We start from the raw sequence: 20925 nt of genomic DNA on the forward strand, positions 1-20925 counted from the left end.
ATCGTTTAACACCCCCCCCCTCCCCTCCCCACTTTCACACCACATCCCACCTCTTTGTTTTCAGATATGGGGGTCACTGGTTAGGCCAGCATTTATTGCCCTCCCTAATTGCCCGTGAGAAAGTGGTGGTGAGCTTCCTTCTTGAACCACTGCAGTTCATGTGGTGTAGGCACATCCACAGTGCAGTTTGGGAGGGAGTTCCAGGATTTTGACCCAGCGACAGTGAAGAAACAGTGATATATTCCCAAATCAGCATGGTGAATGGCTTGGAGGGGAACTTCTAGATGATGGTGTTCCCATCTATCTGCTGCCCTTGTCCTTTTAGATGGTAATGAAAGGCGCTGTTGAAGGAGCCTTGGTGAGTTCCTACAGTACATCTTGTAGATGGTACACACTGCTGCTACTGTGTGTCGGTGGTGGAGGGAGTGAATGTTTGGAGATGGGGTGAGAATCAAGCAGCCTGCTTTGTCCTGGATGGTGTCCGGCTTCTTGAATGTTGTTGGAGCTGCACTCATCTAGGGAAATGGAGAGTATTCCATCACACTCCTGACTTGTGCCTTGTAGATGGTGGACTGGCTTTGGGGAGTCAGGAGATGAGTTACTCGCTGCATGATTCCCAGTCTCTACTTGCTCTTGTAGCCACAGTGTTTGCTTCATCACTGGCATCTACCCCTCCTCCTCAACCCTCCTTCACCCCATCCCCCCTCCTTCAACTCCCTCCTTCACCAACAACCCCCCTTTCACCCTCCATAGCCCCTCCTTCACTCCCCCATCCCCTCTCCTTCACTCCCATCACCCTCCTTCAACCCCACATCCCCCTCCTTCACCCCCCCATTCCCCCTTCACCCCCATTCCCCCCTTTGCCCCCATCCCTCCCTTCTTCACTCCGCATCTCAGACACCCATCAACATGGCTAAATGGATAACAGGTGACTACATTCTACATTGGTGACTACATTCTACATTGGTGAGAGACTGTTTTCTCCAGACTGTGGAGTAAAAGTATATAAGTTTGACTCTCCAAGATATGAATCCATCTCCCTTACTGGTGCTGAAGGGCCTGTCCTCCATTTAGACCCTGCCCCAGTTAAGATTGTAGATCTAAGGTGCTCCGCTCCATGGCCTGGTCCTCAAATCATTTCTCTCCCTCTTGAAGCTGTCTGCTCGCCATTCCTTTACTACTAGTTTTCTGTTTTGTCTGGTGATGAGGGGCATTTCTTTCTGACTCGAGGTAAAATGGGACAGATTGTAAGAGACCCTCTGTGAATCTGACATCAGGTCATCAGATGGTTTTACACAGGGGCAGCGTGTGGATGAGAAATAGGTGGGGACTGAGGATAGACCTTTGGTCAGACTCCAGAGCGATGGGGGTGGGAAGATTAACCATTGCAGGAAATTATCTGGCTACCACTGAAGAGGCAAAAGTGGGCCAAGTGATAACAGTCCCACTGATTGGACAACAGAGAAGAGTTGGAGGAGGAGGATAGTGTGGTCGGGCATGTCAAAGGCTGTTTCTCTCTCCACAGATGTTGCCTGACTTGCTGCGGGCCTCTGCTGTTTACCAGGGGGAACTGACTGCAATAACTGAGGTTTTATTCAGATGGGACAATGAAGTTTAAATCCCCACCTGATCTGCTGCTCAAAGTCACCTCCATCTCACTGGTCAGTTTCCCAAGCTTCAGGAAACTCATGTTACTCCAGAAATATTTGGATTGGCTGTGAGAGACGTCAATCAGAGAGCCCACCCACTCTGCCCATTCTCTCCTCTTCCTCTTCCACAACTGCTTCACTTCCTGTAGGGACTGAAAACCAAGTGAGGAGATGGTGAGTGAAGGAACAGAATTTATAATAATTACATCACATAATATCCACACTAATGTTCAGGCAGTCTGACTATCCTGTGGGGAATCAGGTGTGGAAATGCCCCTTATGCTCTGTGAGAAGATCCAGCTGAGAGAGCTGTTTACTGGGTGCTTTGTGCTGAACATTTTGACTGGAGCTGTGTGTTGGATATTGAGTGTGTTTATTGGAAGCATTTCTCTTCTGATTTACAGGCTGAGTTTTGTTGATGGGCCATTACTGAATATGAGAAGGTGAGGTGTAATTATCTGGGAGGTGCAGAGTGTCTGAGGATTCTTACTGATTTCCTATTGTTGAGTTCTGTGTGTGTGTGTGTGTGTGTGTGTGTTAGGAGCTGGTTATTATCCTGTGGACTATGAATGGTCAGTTCTGTCTGTGTGTTGGGTTCTGGATGTTTCCTGTCTTTTCAAATCACTCCAAAACCTCCCACTGTATTATTGAATTTTGGAGAAGGTGCAGAAGAGATTTACTGTAATGTTCCAGGATTGAGGAATTACAGTTATGTGGATAGACCGGAGAAGGTGGAATTGTTTCCATCAGAGCAATCTCTGTATTTTAAATCCAGTACCACAGAAGATAAACTGCCAGAACTGTATTTAATCGTCATTAAAAATTTTACCTGAAGGCCTTGGCCTTTCACAAAAGCCTGGGCTTGTATTTGATGGTGTTGCCCGGTGCTGTGGCTGATAGCTGAATCTGGGATGTGCAGTCTGAGCGAGTGCAGTGTACCTAATTTCCCAGGATAAGCCAGAACCCTTCAATCAGCTACACTGAAGCAATATTTTCCTTAGCTTCTAGCACTTCCTGCCTGTTGTGTTTTCTTTAAATAGTTCTGGAAAACAAGGAGAGAAATTTTATAATCTCCACTGAATTAACATTTCTCCTGAGTGTTTGTTATATTAAACACAACATCTGAGTGTAAAACCAGCCTTTTTCAGCATGTCCTGAGCTCATAGTGAATTGATGGCCCGACTGTCTTTTCCATTGTCCTCAAGGTGCCTGAGAAGATGAGGGGTTGGGCGGAGGAAAGAAAGTAGCCACGTTGTCTGCTCCTGGTCACTATCCAGTGTCCCTGCTGGAAACAGAGGGTGTGTGACAATCAAGTGAGGAAAAGAAAAGACTTGCATCTGATTCCCCCACACAGGTGAATAGCAGATTGGCACTCACTGTGGAACCGTCTCTAAAGAGGTGGAGGTGGTGCTGTAATCGCTGGACCCATAGTACAGAGACCGAGGTTAAGGCTGTGGGCACATGGGTTCAAACTCCTCCTACAGCAGCTTGTGGAATTTAAATTTAATTAATAAATCTGGAAGTAAAAACTAATCTCAGTAATGGTGACCATGAAACCATTGTGAATTGTCATAAAAACCCAAATAGTTCATTAATGTCCTTTAGGAAATCTGCAGTTCCTACCTGGTCTAGCCTACATGAGATCCCCAGAATCACAGAATTTTAACAGTGCAGAAGAGGCCATTCGGCCCATCATGTATGCACCAGTTCTCCAAATGAGCATTATGACCTGCTGCCATTGCCCTGCCTTTTCCCCCATACCCCTGCACATTGTTTCTGTTCAAATAATCATCTAATGCCCTTTTGAATGCCTCTAATGAACCTACCTCCACCACACCTCCAGGCAGTGCATTCCAGACTCGAAACATTCATTGTGTGAAAAAATTTTTTCTCACGTCACGTTTGCTTCTTTCACAAATCACTTTAAATCTGTGCCTATTCTTTCTTGATTTTTTATGAGCAGGAACAGCTTCTCCCTATCTACTCAGTCCAGCCCCTTCATGATTTTGAACATCTCTATCAAATCTACTCTTAGACTTCTTCTCTCCAAGGAGAACAGTCCCAACCTCTCCAACCTATCCTCACAGCTGAAGTTCTCATCCCTGGAACCATTCTTGTAACAAGACTCCAGATCCACAGAAATGCGATTGACCCTCGGAAATGACCTAGCAAGCCACTCAGTTCTATCAAACTGCTACAAAGCCACAGCACAGTGAACCCAGACGGAGCACTTGGCATCAACCTAGGCACTGGAAACATCAATGGGCTCACCCAGCCCTGTCAACCTGCAAAGCCCTCCTCACTAACATCTGCAGGCTTGTGCCAACATTGGGAGGGCTGTCCTACAGACTGGTCAAGCAACAGCCTGACACAGTCATCTCACGGAATCACGGAATCATACATAACAGACAATGTCCCAGACACCATCATCATCCTCTTTGGGTATGTCCTGTCCCACAGCAGGACAGAGTTGGGGAAACAGTGGTATGCAGTTGCGAGGGAATTACCTTGGGAATCCTCAACATTGACTTTGAACCTATGAAGTCGTAAGTGGGGGTGTTAGCTGATGATTGCACAATATTCAATACCATTCTTGACTCCTCAGAGACTGAAGCAGTCCGCGCCCATATGCGCTATGTCCTGGACAACATTTAGGCTTGGGCTGTTAAGCAGCATGTAACATTCATGCCACACAAGTGCCAGGCAATGACCATCTCCAATAAGAGAGAATCTAACCATCTCCTCTTGACATTCAATGGCAATACAGTCGCTGAATCCCACACTATCAACATCCTTGGGGGTTACCATTGATCAGAAATTGACCTGGAACAGCCATATAAGTACTGTGGCTACAAGAGCAGGTTAGAGGCTGTGAATTCTGTGGTTATGTAACTCACCTTCTGACTCCCCAAAAACTGTCCACCATCTCCAAAGCACAAGTCAGGAGTGTGATGGAAGCTGCTCTGCTTGCCTGGATAAGTACAGCTCCAACTCAAGAAGCTTGACACCATCCAGGACAAAGCAGCCTGCTTGATTGGCACCCCATCCATCACTTTAAATATTCACTCCCTCCACCACCGACGCACAGTGGCAGCAGTGTGTGCCATCTAGAAGATGCACTGTAGCAATCACCAATGCTCCTTCGACAGTCCCTTCCAAACCCATGAACTCTACCACCTAGAAGGACAAAGGCAGCAGATGCATGGGAACACCACTACCTGGAAGTTCCCCTCCAAGACTCACACCATCTTGACTTGGAAATATATCACCATTCCTTCACTGTTGCTGGGTCAAAATCCTGGAACTCCCTCACTAACAGCACTTGGATGTACCTACATCACATGGGCTGCAGCAGTTTACAAAAGCAGCTCACCACCACCTTCTCAAAGGTAATTAGGGATGGGCAATAAATGTTGGAATAGCCAGCGACACCCACATCCTGTGAAACTATAAATAAAAAACGGAGGAGTCAGCCCATCAGCAAAGGAGGCGAGAGAGTTGGAGGAAATCATCTTTCCTTTTCCTGTTTTACAGAAGGATTGCACCGTACTACACCAGAGAATACAGAGAGAATAGACACCACAGATAGATTTTGACCATCACCAAAGGAACAACTGCACAACTGTGGAAGACAATCCCTTCGCAGCATTGCTCAACACAGAAGGTTGGGCAGTGAACCATCATCTGGAAATCGGTCAGGTCAAGAGAGCTTTGACATATCATCAGATCTGAAACTGGTCAGTGGTGTGGAGCCTTCCATCAGAACCAACCTTTCCAAAGGTTTGGCTGTGGGCGATCGGTCAGGGTGAGGCTGGAAAGAAGTGTGAGTGGCTCTAAGTGTGGTGAGAGCTTCAATCTTTCATCGAGCCTCATGAACCACTGACTCATTTGCACAGGTGTGAGGTTGTTGAATTGTGAGGTGTGTGAGGAGGCCTCCACAGGCTCGTAAGGTCCCCTAACACAGAAGGTGCATCTGTTGTCCCATCAGTAACTCAAGGGCTGCTACATGGAAGAGAAACCATTCAAATGTGAGGTGTGTTATCAAGTCTTCGCACATCCATCGAAACTAGAAAATCACCAACGGAGCCACACTGGGGAGAAGCCATTCGAATGTGAGCTGTGTAACAAGGGCTTTGCACATTTATCAGGCCTGGTGAATCACCGACGCATTCACACCGGGGAGAAACCATACACATGTGAGGTGTGCGACAAATCATTCTCAACATCATCGGACCTCCGCAAACACCAACGCATTCACACAGGTGAGAAACCATTCACGTGTGAAGTGTGTGAAAAATCATTCTCATCATCATCAGGTCTCCGCAAACACCAGCGCTTTCACACAGGTGAGAAACCATTCACGTGTGAGGTGTGTGACAAATCATTCTCAACATCATCGGATCTTCACAAACACGAACGCATTCACACAGGCAAGAAACCATTCACATGTGAGGTGTGTGAAAAATCATTCTCATTGTCAGGGAACCTCCGCCAACACTGGCGCATTCACACAGGGGAGAAACCATTCAAGTGTGAGGTGTGTGACAAATCATTCTCACAGTCAGGGAACCTCCGCACACACGAACGCACTCATACAGGAGAGAAACCATTCAGGTGTGAGGTGTGTGACCAATCTTTCTCATGGTCATCGGATCTCCGGATGCATCAGACAGTTCACACAGGGGAAAAACCATTCACATGTGAGGTGTGCAACAAACTATTCTTGACGTCCTCTAGTCTCCTGCTCCATCAGAGGAGCCACACAGGGGAGAAACCCTTCAGGTGCAAGATGTGTGACAAATCATTCTCGCAGGCAGGGAACCTTCGCACACACGAACGCACCCACACAGGGAAGAAACCATTCAGATGTAAGGTGTGCGACAAATCATTCTCACAGTCAGGGAACCTCCACATACATGAACACACCCATACAGGGGAGAAGCCATTCATTTGCGAGTTGTGTGACAAATCATTCTCAGTGTCATCAAGGCTCCTGCTCCATCAGAGGAGCCACAGCGTGGAGTAACCCTTCAAGTGTGAGGTTTGCGATAAAGATTTTGTGACATCTTTGACCCTCCTGGGACACCAGAGGATTCATCTAGGAGAAACAATTCAGGTGAGGTATTCGTGACAAGGCTTTCATCCACTCCTCCCATCTCCTGAAGAACCAGTGGATCCACACTGGTGAGGAACCATTTAGGTGTGAGGTGTGTGACAAGGCTTTCACACAGTCAGTGTGTCTCCTGGTCCATCAACGCACTCACACATGGAAGGAACCCTATTGGTGTGAATTCTGTAATAAAGCCTTAATACAGTTGTCAGACCTCCTGGAACATCAGTGAACCCACACGGGGAGTACCTAAACCAAGTTCTTGACCAATTTGTTGTTACAGTGTGACTCTTTTCACAAGCTCACTGCAAAGGATGTTCAGTGATATTGGGGCGCAGAACAAGAAGCAGCTTCAAACAACTAGTGACAACAACACCAGTGTTGAGGTACAATGATGTCAATGATGAAGTCACCCTGCAATGAGATGGCAGTGAAACAGGACTTGGAGCAACCCTCATGCAACAAGGACAACCAGTTGTGTTTGTATCCAGAACGTTAACACAAACTGAACAACGCTATACACAGATTGAGAAAGAGAGCCTGGCTATTGTCTTTGCTTGTGAGCATTTCAACCAGTACCTGTTTGGGAGAGAGAAAGTGATAGTAGAGTCTGACCACAATCCACTTCAAAGCATCAAACTGCTTCTCTCTGCTCCAAAGCGTTTACAAAGGATGTTACCTCATTTGCAGAGATATGTGTAAGTGAAGTACTAGCAAGGGAAGCAGATGGACATCATCAACATGATGTCGAGAACTGCACCTTCCTTGAGGAATGTTAATGATGCTAGTACAGAGTGTGAAATCTCAACCAGAAGCAACAGAACAACATGCTTTGGAAGTCTTCAACCTAGCAGAGACACTGAATCTGACAGACTTGCTCAGATCAAGCTACCTACACAATGAGATACAGCTCTTCAAATGTTACAGGAAATTGTGATGAAAGGATGGCCTGAAACCATCAGACACACACCTGTTGCTGTAGGAGAGTATTGGACAGACAGAGATGAAGTGATCTCCCAAGATGGCATCTTTACAAAGGGACTCAGGTCATTATCCCTAAAGAGATGAGAAAAGAGATGCTGAAGCTCATCAACACAAACCATCAAGGAATCGAGTCCAGTCTGAAGAAGAAAAGAGAAGTTCTCTACTGGCCAAACATGAGCAATGAAGTTAAGGACCACATCAGCCAGTGCAGTGTTTATAATGAACATCAAGCTAAGCAAGATAAAGAGCTGCTCATGACTCATGACTTCCAGACAGACCATGGATGAAGCTTGGAGTAGACCTCTTCACTCTCACTGGAATTGATTATCCTGTCACAGTCGACTGCTATTCAGACTACTGGGAGTTAGACCAGCTGACGTCAACAACTACCAGTGAGATTGTAGAATGCCTGAAAGGACATTTCAGTCATCATGGCATTCCTGACATTGTCATGAGTGACAATGACCCTCAATTCATGAGTGAAGATTTCAGACACTTGATGAATGATTGGGAAATTCAACACTACACATCATCTCCACACTATCCCCAGTCAAATAGAAAGGCTGAGGCAATGGTGAAAATTGCCAAAGGGATCATCAAAAAATCGACTAAATCCAGCACAGATGTGTACAAGGCAATCTTAGAGTGGAGAAACACACCTACTGAAGGCATGGAAAGTTGTCCAGTCCAGTGACTAATGTCACGCTGCACCCAGATTACTCTTCCAACAGCTAAAAAAACTACTGAGGCTAGAAGTAGTAACAGGGAGTGTGTGACAAGATCAAAGTGAAACAACAGAAAGACAAATTTCACTTTGATAAAGCTGCCACATCGTTGCCAGAGCTGAGAGTTGGAGAGCCGCAGAGTTAAAACATTCAACACACTCAACAGAAGTCAGCTCACTTGGCAACTTGGGTCCTGTGTAGAGAAGTTATCACCTCGATCATACATCTATGTGCAACCGGAGAAGCTGCTCCTTCACAGCAGACAACTGACGAGGCAGATCCGATTTCACCAACTGAGCAAGAAACTGAATGACCATCAGTCCCAGAGGTCAACTGTTCCCCAACAAATGCAGCGGATCAGCAGCAACAATTACCACAGCAACAACACTCACCACGGCAACAACATCCCCCAGAGAGACAACATTGCCTCAGGAACCAGCAGACACTGGATGAACAGCCAACAACAACTCTCTCACTTACCATAAGAAGAGTTGAACATTTTAAAGATTGTGTGTGTGCAATGTGTGTTCAGAGAGATACAAAATTGGAACGATCCTTAGACAGCATCTTCCAAACCCATGACCACTACCATCTAGAAGGACAAGGGCAGCAGATACATGGGAACATCACCACCTGGAAGTTCCCCACCAAGCCACTCACCATCCTGACTTGGAAATATATCACTGTTCCTTCACTGTCGTTGGGTCAAAATCCTGGAACTCCCTCCCTAACAGCACTGTGGGTGTTTCTACACCACATGGACTGCAGCGCTTCAAGAAGGCTGCTCACTATCACTTTCTCAAGAGCAATTAGGGATGGGCAATAAATACTGGCCTAGCCAGTGAAGCCCACATCCCGTGGATGAATAAAAAATGACTGGAAAGAAGAAACAGTCTTGTTTATTTGTGATAATTTTCATTAAGGACTATCTATGTATGTAACTTGTAAATCGTAGTGCATGCAATCTTTCTTTTTATGAACAGGGTGATATTTAGATAAATCCCTTTTTTACACTGTGGCTGCCCATATCAATGTGATCTCTGATGTCATGGTGTGTAAATAAATTTTTGAGGGCAGTAACCATTTTACACACCACATGGAACATTGTTCAAAATTCAAATTGCTCCAAATATTTCTGGGGTAACATGAGTTTCCTGAAGCTTGGGAAACTGACCACTGAAACGGAGGTGACTTTGAGTAGCAGATCAGGTGGATTTAAACTTGTCATTGTCCCATCTGAATAAAACCTCACTTATTGCAGCTGCTGTCTCAGTTCCCACTGGTAAACATTTGGAAGAGATTTCTAGTGTGGAAATAGCATTCTTCATCCTCGGAGGCTTTCAAACTGACAACATCAGTGTTGGAGGTGTAGCCTTGGATGTGTTTGACAACAGATCAGAAGAGGAAGACCCACAGTATCCAAGGCAGTGATGACGTGCAGTGATAGGATCAGCACAGGCACAGGAGAGAGAGACATGGGAGAGAGAAGTGCAGGGGTAGAAGCTTAGGAAAGAGGGAGTAATGTATTCTTCTCTGCTCTCCTCTCGCTCCTATCTTTCCTTCCTACCACCCTTTCTCTCTTCTTCCTCCTTTTTCCTATCTCTCTCCTTGATCCTGTGCCTCTTCCTTCCACCTCTTCATTTTCCTTCTCTTCCCCTTTCCTACCTCTCTACCTCTCTCTTCCTCCATTGCTCTTCCTCTTCCTTCTGCTAACTCTCTTTCTGTCTCCTTCCCCCTTCCTCTTCCGCTTCCTTCCTCTCTCCTCTCCTTTCCTCCATTACTATAAACGTGAGAGTATTGGGAGGAAGTGCACCATTTTAAACTCTGCTATCAATGAAAAAACAAAGGCTCTTATCTTTGGCCCTGTAGTTTGCTGAAATAATTGCTGACCACAGCATGTAGACTGGAGCCATGAACATGACTGACTGTTGGTGCCTGAACGACCAAAAACCCTGAGTATAATTTGAAGAGTCGCCTCAAACAGGTGCAATCGGCAGAAACTCGCCAATCTCATTATTCCCATCTGGGGCCGTGGTCATTTCTGTGGCTGGTACCAGCTTCCTGGGTGATGTTTCATAAACCAGAGTTAAATATCGTCAAAGGATCAGTTTACTTTTGATGAAACTTACATTTAAAATTCCTGATATGGTCAATTTTAACCAGATTACACATTTAAAAGACAAGGAGTTTTACTGAAGCAAACATTTTTTCAATACTGACGATTTGAAGCAGCTTGATTTAAGGATCGTGATCTGATTGGTTTTATGATCAATGTGAACATGGATAATTTCTTCACTCATTTTCCAATTATCCAACTGCTTTAATAAACAGATGTGGTGGGGGTGCGTGGGATGTTTGTACATGTAGCCCAGAATCTCAGGAATTCTCAGTGTAGCCCTAACAACAACTTTAATCCATGTTCATGGAATAATCCATCTGGAGTTGGATGTGAAAGTTCCCATAACACCTTGTTGTAGAAGAGTGAGGACGCTATTTCAATGTTTTGGCCAATGTGGATCCCACAATAACACAAAAACAGATTATTCGGTCATTATCACATTGCTGTTGGTGGAATTTGCTGTTGTTGCAAAAATATAGTTCATAATTCATATGTTTTGGAATATAACTTTTAGTTTCAGGAATTGAAGTTTTAACTATATATATATAACTGTTCCTCAGGGTAGTGTCCTGGGGCCAACCATCTTCAGCTGCTTCATCAATGACCTTCCATCATAAGGTCAGGAGTGGGGATGCTCGCTGATGATTGCACAATGTTCAGCACAATTTGCGACTCCTCAGATACTGAAGCAGTCCATGTCCAAATGCATCAAGACCTGGACAATATCCAGGCTTGGACTGACAAATGGCAAACAACATTCGTGCCACACAAGTGGCAGGCAATGACCATCTCCAACAAAAGAGAATCTAACCATTTACCCTTGACATTAAATGGCATTACCATCGCAGAATCCCCCACTATCCACATCCTGGGGGATACCATTGACCAGAAACTGAACTGAACCAGCCATATAAACACTGTGGCAACAAGAGCAAGTCAGAGGCTATGAATCCTGCGGTAACTCACCTCCTGACTCCTCAAATCCTGTCCACCATCTGCAAGGAACAAGTCAGGAGTGTGATGGAATACTCTCCACTTGCCTGGATGAGTGCAGCTCCAACAACACTCAAGAAGCTCGTCACCATCCAGGACAAAGCAGCCGCTTGATTGGCACCTCACCCTGAACCATTCACTCCCTCCACCACCGGTGCACAGTGGCAGCAGTGCGTACCATCTACAAGATGCACTGCAGAAACTCACCAAGGCTCCTTAAGCAGCACCTTCCAAACCCATGACCACTACCACCTGGAAGGACAAGGGCAGCAGATACACGGGAACACCACCACCTGCAAGTTCCCCTCCAAGCCACACACCATCTTGGCTTGGAAATATATTGCTATTCCTTCACTGTCGCTGGGTCAAAATCCTGGAACTCTTTCCTTAACAGCACCTACACCACATGAACTGCAGCAGTTCAAGAAGGCAGCTCACCACCACCTTCTCAAGGACAATTAGGGGTGGGCAATAAATGCTGGCCTAGCCAGCAACACCCACATCCCATGAACAAATATTAAAAAAAGCATCTCTGAGAAATTGATTATAGCTCTAATTGCAATGCAATTCAAACAAGCTTGGAGTTTATTACAGTAAAAAGCTAACCTATGTTTAGCTTACAATGTCAGGGGTAGAGGTGTGAGTAATAAACAAAAGTGGGTCATCTTTAAGTTTGTACTGGAGACAGAAGGTCTACCCTTCAATAAAAGATTTAAATTATGCATGTAGATTCCAGATGAAAAGGTACTGAAAGCAGATTAGTGAACACATGCGTTCTTCATGGACCTAGGGAGCTTGGAGTGAGGGTAATCACATCCATTAGTAATTTTAATTATTAAATTGGGCCACAGAATCAGAGTTGGGTAAAGGTTCTTTTGTTTAATTTAGCTGAGTGTTTGCTCACAGAAGGCAGTTGCAGTTTTGATTTGGCGTAGCCTGCATCTTATTGGATTGAGAGAGCCAACAGAAGATGATTGTTCATCAGGCCTGTAATTTAAACAGAGAAAATTCTAACTCTATCATTCACCGCATGGAATGCAGATGGAGGTCAAGCTCAATTTGGATTTTGTGACATAAAAACAGCTGGAAGATATGCCTTGTTTGAAGCTAGAGGAAGAAACATACAGTGGTCCTCATAGGGCCTTGTGGCAGAAGGTAGTCAGCAGAGTTGGCTTGAAAGTTATGCAAAGGCAAGTGGATTTCTGCTCGCAATCCAAACAAGCTGAGGCAGCCATAATTGTGAGGTATTAAAGCAAAGTTAGATGGTCACTTAGCCAAAAGGAAAGAGAATAACTTGGACACTGAGAACTGAAGTGAATTCCAGAGGTCTTTGGCATACTTTTGGTTTGATCCCTAAAGAAATGAATAAATCTTCTAGATTATTGTAATGTATAAGGGGAAGTAAGAAATAGAACTGAGTTCATAGCTTAAGTAATTATAAATTACTTTGTTAGGTAATTATGCATGCTTTATTTTATACACAATAGCAGTTGTTTTTGTTTAAAAATGTGAAATCCTATGGCATAGTCTGTGGGTTAATCACATGGTGTTTGCATTTCTCTTCAAACATTAAAGATCCCTAACAGGATTGCCACATTGTGCACAAATTGGCTACCACGTTTCTTACATTACAACACTGACTACACTTCAAAAAGTATTTCATTGGCTGTAAAATGCTTTTGGATGCCTTGTGTTCATGAAAATTGATATATAAATGCAAAGCTTTTTTTTTAGGGAAACATTATTATCCCGTGAACTGGAAATTATAAACTAATTGATAAAGTATACCAGCCCACAGTAACGTTGAGCTCATTGACATTAATGATTTGGGTTTTGGAACCAAATGTAATCTTTTAAAGTTTGTTGATGATACAAAACTAGGTAGGAATGTGAGTTGCGAGGAGAATGAAAAGAGTTTTCAAGGGGATTGAGACAGGCTAAGTGAGTGGACAAGTATTTGTCAGATGAAATATAATATGGAAAAATGTGAAGTTAGCCACTTTGGTAGTAAAAACTGAAATGCAGAGTATTTCTTAAATGGTGAAAGATTGGGAAGGGTTGATGTCTAAAGGGACTTGGGTGTCCTTGTTGACAAGTCACTGAAAGCTAACAAGCAGGTGCAGCAAGCAATTAGGAAGACAAATGGGATGTTGGCCTTTATTGCAAGGGGATTTGAGTACAGGAGTAAAGATATATAGAGCCTTGGTGAAACCATATCTGGAGAATTGTGTATAGTTTTCATTTCCTCACCTAAGGAAGGATATACTTGCCATAGAGGGAATGCAACTAAGGTTCACCAGACTGATCCCTGGGATGGTGGGATTGTCCTATGCAAACAGACTGAGGACCCTGGGCCTATATTCTCTAGAGTTCTTTTATTGAAGCATACAAAATTCTTATAGGGCTTAACAGGGTGGCTGCTGGAAGGATATTTCCCTTGGCTGGAGTGGGGGTGGGGGGTGGGTCTAGAACCAAGTGACACAGTCTCAGAATAAGCGGGAAGACATTTGGAGCTGCGATGAGGAGGAATTTTTTCACTCTGAGAGGTTGGTGAATCTTTGGAATTCTCTACCCCAGAGGGCTGTGGAAGCTCAGTCATTAAGTATGTTCAGGACAGAGATCAATAGATTTCTAGATATTAAAGATATCACAGGATATGGGGATAGTGCAGGAAAATGGTATTGATGTAGAAGATCAGCCATGATCTAGTTGAATGGTGGAGCAAGCTCGAAGGACTGAATGGCCTACTCCTATTTCCTATGACCAATAAATTGTGCACAGGACTCTTACTGCAGGCTCAATGTTTCAGTAAGTAGAACACACCATTCTGAGAAATCAAGTGCTTTGGATTAAGCAAAAAAAGGAATTTATTTTGCATTATAAATCTATACAAAAGATTGGTAGAACAGCAAACAAACACAACATTCAGCTTATACCCAAATTTGAATCAACTAAAATAATAAAGCATTTGAAAATGAATCAAGATCTTTTCCAGAACATGAAATGAAACTTGGAAGAGTGTAATGTGAACATATCACACCGTTATTACATTGAGGTATGATGGGCTGTGGGAACTCAGGTCTGTAGAGACTCAGCCCCACTCTCTCACCATACTCAGGATAGTAGTCCTCCCAGACAGCAGAGTACAAACATTACCCATGGTATTAGTCAAACACCCGTCACCTGAAGAGGATCTGTCTATAATTCATATCACCAACTAAAGCAAGGTCCAATTCTATCCATACCCACTCCTGAGAGCTGGCTCACTTTACTAACACACACACCCACATCAGGGGACACTCCCAGAATTCTACAGGCATACTACAGAATACTACATCACTTTACATCGCTTTAAAAGGTGTTTCCCCAAAGTTGCCCATGAACAATATATTTCTATGTGAGAGTGTATTTCTTACCCTTTGAGTGAGAAAGTCAATTTACAATAACCCAGCAGCAAAGTCTTTTGTACTTGCAAGGTTTATTTTGACACTCTTGCTCTGGAATTGACTTAAGGAATAATGATATCACTCACACATATACACAAAGATTAATTACAGACGAGGATAAAACAATACTTATAAAAATTGGATCAGTTCAGTCCATATTTGGTGCAGGCCTGATAGGTTTTAAAGTTGAGACGTTGCATTGCCTGAAGTGAAGGTCTTGGGATTGCAGAGTTGTCACTGCATCTATGACGGCTTCTACTGTCAAACTGCCCAAGGTTACTTTAACAGGTGAGCTTAATAGATAGAATCAGGTTTACAGGGAGGAGAGAACGTTCCTTACTTCTGTTCCACTGGTGTGGCACATTTAGCTGCCTATTACTTTGCAGCAGACCAGGACCTATCTTAGATGTTTTTCTCTGTCTCTCCCTGGTCAAAGCTTCAAGATGGTTCTCTGTGGATCTGTCTTTTCCTGCCCTTTTCAAAGCTTTTTGCAGGTAAGGCAAAATGGTCACCATCACCCATGTGACCTACACAAGAAAGCCCAGTCACTTTCCAAAAAGGCATGTGGTAATTCCATTACAGTTATCCAAAGTCTCCTTACCCCCTGTAGTGATCAAAGGGCTAAGGTTGTTCACACTTTAAAGTGGCTTTTCAATGTCTTTGTGTTTGGAGGAAAAGCCATCGAGTCAATGAGTTTCTGTTTACATTTTTGGAACACTCAATGAATTTTAAATGTATATGTCTGAGGATGTCTCCTCTTTGTCTGGCTGATGGGGCTCCAGCCTGAGTCCACAAGGAGAAAGTCACATGACCCTCAGAGTCCACTTTGCAAAGTTTTTAAACTCAGTCCAAGAATTACAAAATGTGATCTTCAAAACAATTTTTCAAAAAAATGTATATCATAACAATGCTCCAGAACAGTACTGGAAATCTGGAACTCTCCCCACAAAAGCTGTTGACTCTGGGAAACAGTCAAAAATTTCAAAACTGTGATGAGGAAAGGTTCAGGGTTACAGAGCCAAGACAGGTAGACAGAGGTCAGATACAGATCAGCCATGATCTAACTGACATAAAAGGCTTGAGGGATTACTCCAGTTCCTACATTCCTTAAACTCCTCTTCATTCCCCCTCCATAAACAATATTTGCTCTATTCAACCTCCAGCTGAGCTTCTGAACTCATACCCTCTCTATCAAAAAGATCACTTCCTTCTCAGTGTATGAGTGTGCTGATGGATCAAGAGATAGCTGACCGTGTGGAAGCCTTGTCACACACCTCACATTTGAATGGTTTCTCCTGTGTGAATCCTCTGATGTAGCAGGAGCTTCAATGAGAAGGATTTGTTCCACACATCGCATGTGAATGGTTTCTCCCCGATGTGAATGCATTGGTGTCTGCGGAAGGTCGACGACCTGGAGAATGATTTGTTGCACATCTCACAAGTGAATGGTTTCTTCCCTGTGTGAACACAGCAGTGACTCATCAGGGGCGATGACTGTGCAAAGCCCCTGTTGCAAATCTCACACTTGAATGATTTCTCCCCAGTGTGCAATGGTGTACGCGGAGGTTCCCTGACTTCAAGGTGGCTTGGTCACACACCTCACTTGAATGCCCTCTCCCCTGTCTGAATGCATTGATGTGTGCGGAGGTTCGATGACAGAGAATAATCCGTTATACACCTCACATGTGAACGGTCTCTCCCTAGCGTGAATGTGTCGGTGATTCATGAGTGTAGGTAACTGGGTGAAGGCTTGGTCGCACATCTCACACTTCAATGGTTTCTCTGCCATGTAGCTGCCCTTGTGTTACAGATGATGCAACAGATGCACCTTGTGTGTTAGGGGATCTATGCGTCTATGGAGACCTCCTCACACACTTCAATTGAACAGCCTCTCACCTGTGCTAATGAGTCAGTGGTTCATGAGGCTCGATGAATGATTGAAGTTCTCACCACATTTGGAGCCTACTCACTCTTCTTCTTAGCCTCACCCTGACCTATCACCCACAGCCAAACCTTCGGAAAGGTTGGTTCTGATGGAAGACTCCATACCACTGACCAGTTTCAGATCTGATTAAATGTCAAAGCTCCCCTGACCCAACCGATTTCCAGATGATGGTTTCACTGCCCAACCTTCTCTATGTTGAGCATTGCTATGAAGGGATTGTCTTCCCACAGTTGTGCACTTGTTGCTTGGGTGATGGTCAGAATCTATCTGCGGTGTCTATCCTCTCTGTATTCTCTGGTGTAGTACGGTGCAATCCTTATGTAAAACAGGAAAAGGAAACATGATTTCCTCCAACGTCCTCTCCTCCTTTGCTGAAGGGGCTGAGTTACTCACCGCACTATTCTTAGCCTTTGACCTGCTCTTGTAGCCATAGTATTTATATGGCTGTCCAGTTCAGTTTTGGGTCAATGGTAACCCCCAGGATGTTGATAGTGGGGGATTAAGTGATGGCAATACCATTGAACATCAAGGCGCGATGGTTGGATTCTCTCTTGTCGGAGATGATCATTGTCTGACACTTGTGTGGCGAGAATGTTACTTGCCACTTGTCAGCCCAAGCCTAGATATTGTCCAGTCTTGCTGCATTTGGACATGGGCTGCTTCAGTACCTGAGGAGTCACAAATGGTGCTGAACATTTTGCAATCCTCAGCGAACATCCCCTGTTCTGACCTTATGATGGAAGGAAGGTCATTGATGAAACAGCTGAAGATGGTTGGGCCGAGGACACTACCCTGAGGAACTCCTGCTGTGATGTCCTGGAGCTGAGATGACCTACCTCCAGCAACCACAACCATCTTCCTTTGTGTTGGTTCCATTAGACTGGAAAGTAGCAAATACAACTCCTTTATTCAAAAAGGGAGGGAGGCAGAAAGCAGGAAACTACAGGCCAGTTAGTCTAACATCTGTTGCAGGGATACATGTTAGAAGATATTTTTAAAGATGTTATAGCAGGGCACTTAGAAAAGTTCAAGGCAGTCAGGCAGAATCAACATGGTTTTGTGAAAGGAAAATCATGTTTAACTAACTTATTGCAAATCTTTGAAGGAGTCACATGAATCTAGGGAATTTTGGGAAATTAAAACCAGTGCATCAATTATCTCACTAGCTATTGCTTTCAAGCCTTAGGATGAAGTCCAACCAGACCTGGAGATTTGTCATCCCACAACCCCAATTTGCTCAATACCACTTCCCTCGTGACTGTAATTTTTCCGTGTTCCTCCCTCCCTTCCATTTCCTGATTCACAGCTATTTCTGGGATGTTACCTGTGTCCTCTACAGTGAAGACCGAAGCAAAATATCTGTTTAATTCATTCGCCATTTCCCTACTTTCCACTGTCAATTCCCAGACACACTTTCTATAGGACCATGCTCACTTTGTTAACTCTTTTCTTATTTAAATATCTATAGAAACTCTTACTATCTATCTTTATATTGCTAGCTAGCTTTCTCTCATACTCTAATGTTTCCTTATTAATCTTGTTGTCGTTCTTTGCTATTCTTTATATTCTTTCCAATCGTCTGACCTGCCACCCGTCTTTGCACAATCATATGCTTTTTCTTTAAGTTTGATACTGCCTTTAACTTTTTTAGTTAATCACAGCTGGTGGGCCCTCCCCTTGGGAATTTTTCTTTCTCATTGGAATGTATATATTCAGTGTATTCTGAAATATCCCTTTAAAAGTCTGCCACTGAACTTCTATTGACATATCCCTCAACCTTATTTGCCAGTTCACTTCTTTGTTCATGCCCTCATAATTTCCCTTATTTAAGTTTAAAACACTAGTCTTGGACGCATTCATTTCTCCCTCAAAATGAATATAAAATTCAATCATATTACGATTGCTGCTACCTAGGGGTGCCTTCACTAAGAGGTTACCAATTAATCCTATCTTGTTGTTCAATACCAAGTCCATTATAGCCTGCTCTCTGGTTGGCTAGAGAATGTGCTGTTCTCAGAAACTATCCCGAAAACATTCAATGAACTCTTCATCTACGCTACCTTTGCCCAGATGATTTTTCCAGTCTATATGCAGATTAAAATCCCCCATGATTATTGCTGTACCTTTCTGGCAAGCTCCCATTATCTCTTCTTTTATACTCTGTCCTACTGTATAGTTACAATTAGGAGGCCTGTACACCACTCCCACAAGTGACTTCTTGCCTTTATTATTCCTCATTTCAACCCAAACTGCTTCTGCATCCTAGTTTCCTGAACTTAGGTCATCCCTCTCTAATGTGCTAATGCCATTACTAATTAACAAAGCCAGCCCTGCACTTTTTCCTAACTTACTGTCCTTCCTAAATGTCATATCCTTCAATATTCAGGTCCCAATCCATGTCATCCTGTAGCCATGTCTCTGGAATGGCTCTCAGATTGTACTTATTAATTTCTATTTGCGTTACGAGTTCATCTGTTTTGTTTCGAATTCAATGTGCATTTAGATACAGAGCCTTTGGTTTTGCCCTTTTATTATTTTTGTAGCGTCCAGCCTTATCTGCTGATTTGCTCTTAGAATTGTACTCTCTGTCCCTTCCTGATACAGTCATTTTATCATTTCCCTGTCTCTCTTGCCTTGTCTCTACTCTTTGGTTTACCACATCTTCCCAAATTTGATCCCTTGTCCCCACTATTTAGTTTAAAACCCTCTCTACTTCCCTAGTTAGGCGGCTCGCGAGGACACCAGCCCCTGCATGGTTCAGGTGTAGACCGTCCCAACGGTCTGGATCTCACTTTCCCCAAAACTGGTGTCAGTGCCACACAAATCGGAATCCACTTCTCCCACACCAGTCTTTGAGCCATGCATTCATTTCTCTAATCTTATTTGTCCTATGCCAATTTGCACGTGGCTCAGGTAATGATCCAGAAATTATCTTTGAGGTTCTGCTTCTTAATTTGGTGCCTAGCTCATCATACAGACTATGCAGAATCACCTTCCTAATCCTGCCTATGTCGTTGGTACCTATATGGACCATGTCCACCAGATCCTCCCCCTCCCACTGCAATCTCTCCAGTCCTGAGCAGATGCCCCGAACGCTGGCACTGGGCAGGCAACACAGCCGCCTGGACTCTTGCTCTTTGCTACAGAGAACAGTGTTAATCCCCCTCATTATACTGTCCCCTACTACCACCACGTCCATTTTTGTTCCCCCAATTTAATGGCTTCCTGTACCATGGTGCCTTGTTCAGTTTGCTCATCCACCCTGCAGCTCCCACTCTCATCCAAATAAGCTGAGAGAACCTCAAACCTGTTTGACAGTTGCAGTGGCTCACACTCCTGCACTCCTGCCCTCTGGGTCCCCTTACCTGCCTCACTCGCAGTCACACCCTCCTGTTCCTGATCATTGACCAAATCAGAAGACTCTATGCTAAGTGGTGTGATTGCCTCCTGGTATAGAACATTCATGTAACTTTCCCCCTTCCTGATGTGTCACAGTAACTGCAGCTCAGCCTCCAGTTTGATGACTCTGAGCTGAAGTTCCTCAAGCTGCAAACACTTACTGCAGACGTGTTTGCCCTCGATCACAATGTTATCCAGGAGATCCCACATACTGCAACCTTGACACATCACCTGTCCTGCCATCCTTAATGTGTTTTAAATAATTACTGAATTGTATTAATCACATATTTATTGTTGCTTCCTTATATATTTCATTAACTTTATCACCAATTTGTGTACTGTTTTAAACTTTAGGGATAGAACTTACCTACTTACTGCTCACCAAACAGCTAGCTCCTTTCCCTGTAGTAGAGCGAAGAACCAAGTTCTGTGGGGTGAGAAAGATATTAAATCCTTTCCCCCCTTCACCGAACTCCCCTCTCACCAAACACCAAGTCTTCACTCAGTTTGTCAGCTGCACTCCATTTGCCAAGGCTGCACTAAAGAACCCTTGTG

General features: G+C 44.1%; 2 protein-coding genes across 5 annotated transcripts in view; one reads left to right on the forward strand and one right to left on the reverse strand.

Moving 5' to 3' along the window:
• Positions 1-20925, reverse strand: part of LOC121291776 (zinc finger protein 271-like) — a 50685-nt gene that overhangs the window by 15441 nt on the left and 14319 nt on the right. Inside the window, exon 3 of one of the 2 annotated variants that reach the window (XR_005946072.1) lies at positions 20676-20797. The exons of the other annotated variant lie outside the window; for it this stretch is intronic. The gene's annotated coding sequence lies outside the window, so the exon portion shown is untranslated. Of the gene's footprint in view, positions 1-20675; positions 20798-20925 lie in introns of those variants that run through there. 2 annotated transcript variants of the gene reach the window in all.
• Positions 1785-9142, forward strand: LOC121291783 (zinc finger protein 271-like). 3 transcript variants are annotated; one of them, XR_005946074.1, is made up of 3 exons: positions 1802-1823; positions 2855-3003; positions 3613-3643. XR_005946074.1 is itself a non-coding variant. In XM_041213333.1 (3 exons), the coding sequence occupies exon 3, from the start codon at positions 5656-5658 to the stop codon at positions 6673-6675; it is 1020 nt and encodes a 339-aa protein (XP_041069267.1). In that variant the 5' UTR covers positions 1802-1823; positions 2855-3003; positions 5184-5655; the 3' UTR covers positions 6676-9142. The 3 variants fall into 3 exon arrangements, 2 of the variants coding, with proteins under 2 accessions (XP_041069268.1, XP_041069267.1); XM_041213333.1 differs by lacking the exon at positions 3613-3643 and adding an exon at positions 5184-9142; XM_041213334.1 differs by lacking the exons at positions 2855-3003; positions 3613-3643 and adding an exon at positions 5184-9142 and having other exon boundaries at positions 1785-1823.

This window comes from Carcharodon carcharias, chromosome 19 (genome assembly GCF_017639515.1).
Source record: "Carcharodon carcharias isolate sCarCar2 chromosome 19, sCarCar2.pri, whole genome shotgun sequence".
In the NCBI taxonomy this organism is placed as follows: domain Eukaryota; kingdom Metazoa; phylum Chordata; class Chondrichthyes; order Lamniformes; family Lamnidae; genus Carcharodon; species Carcharodon carcharias.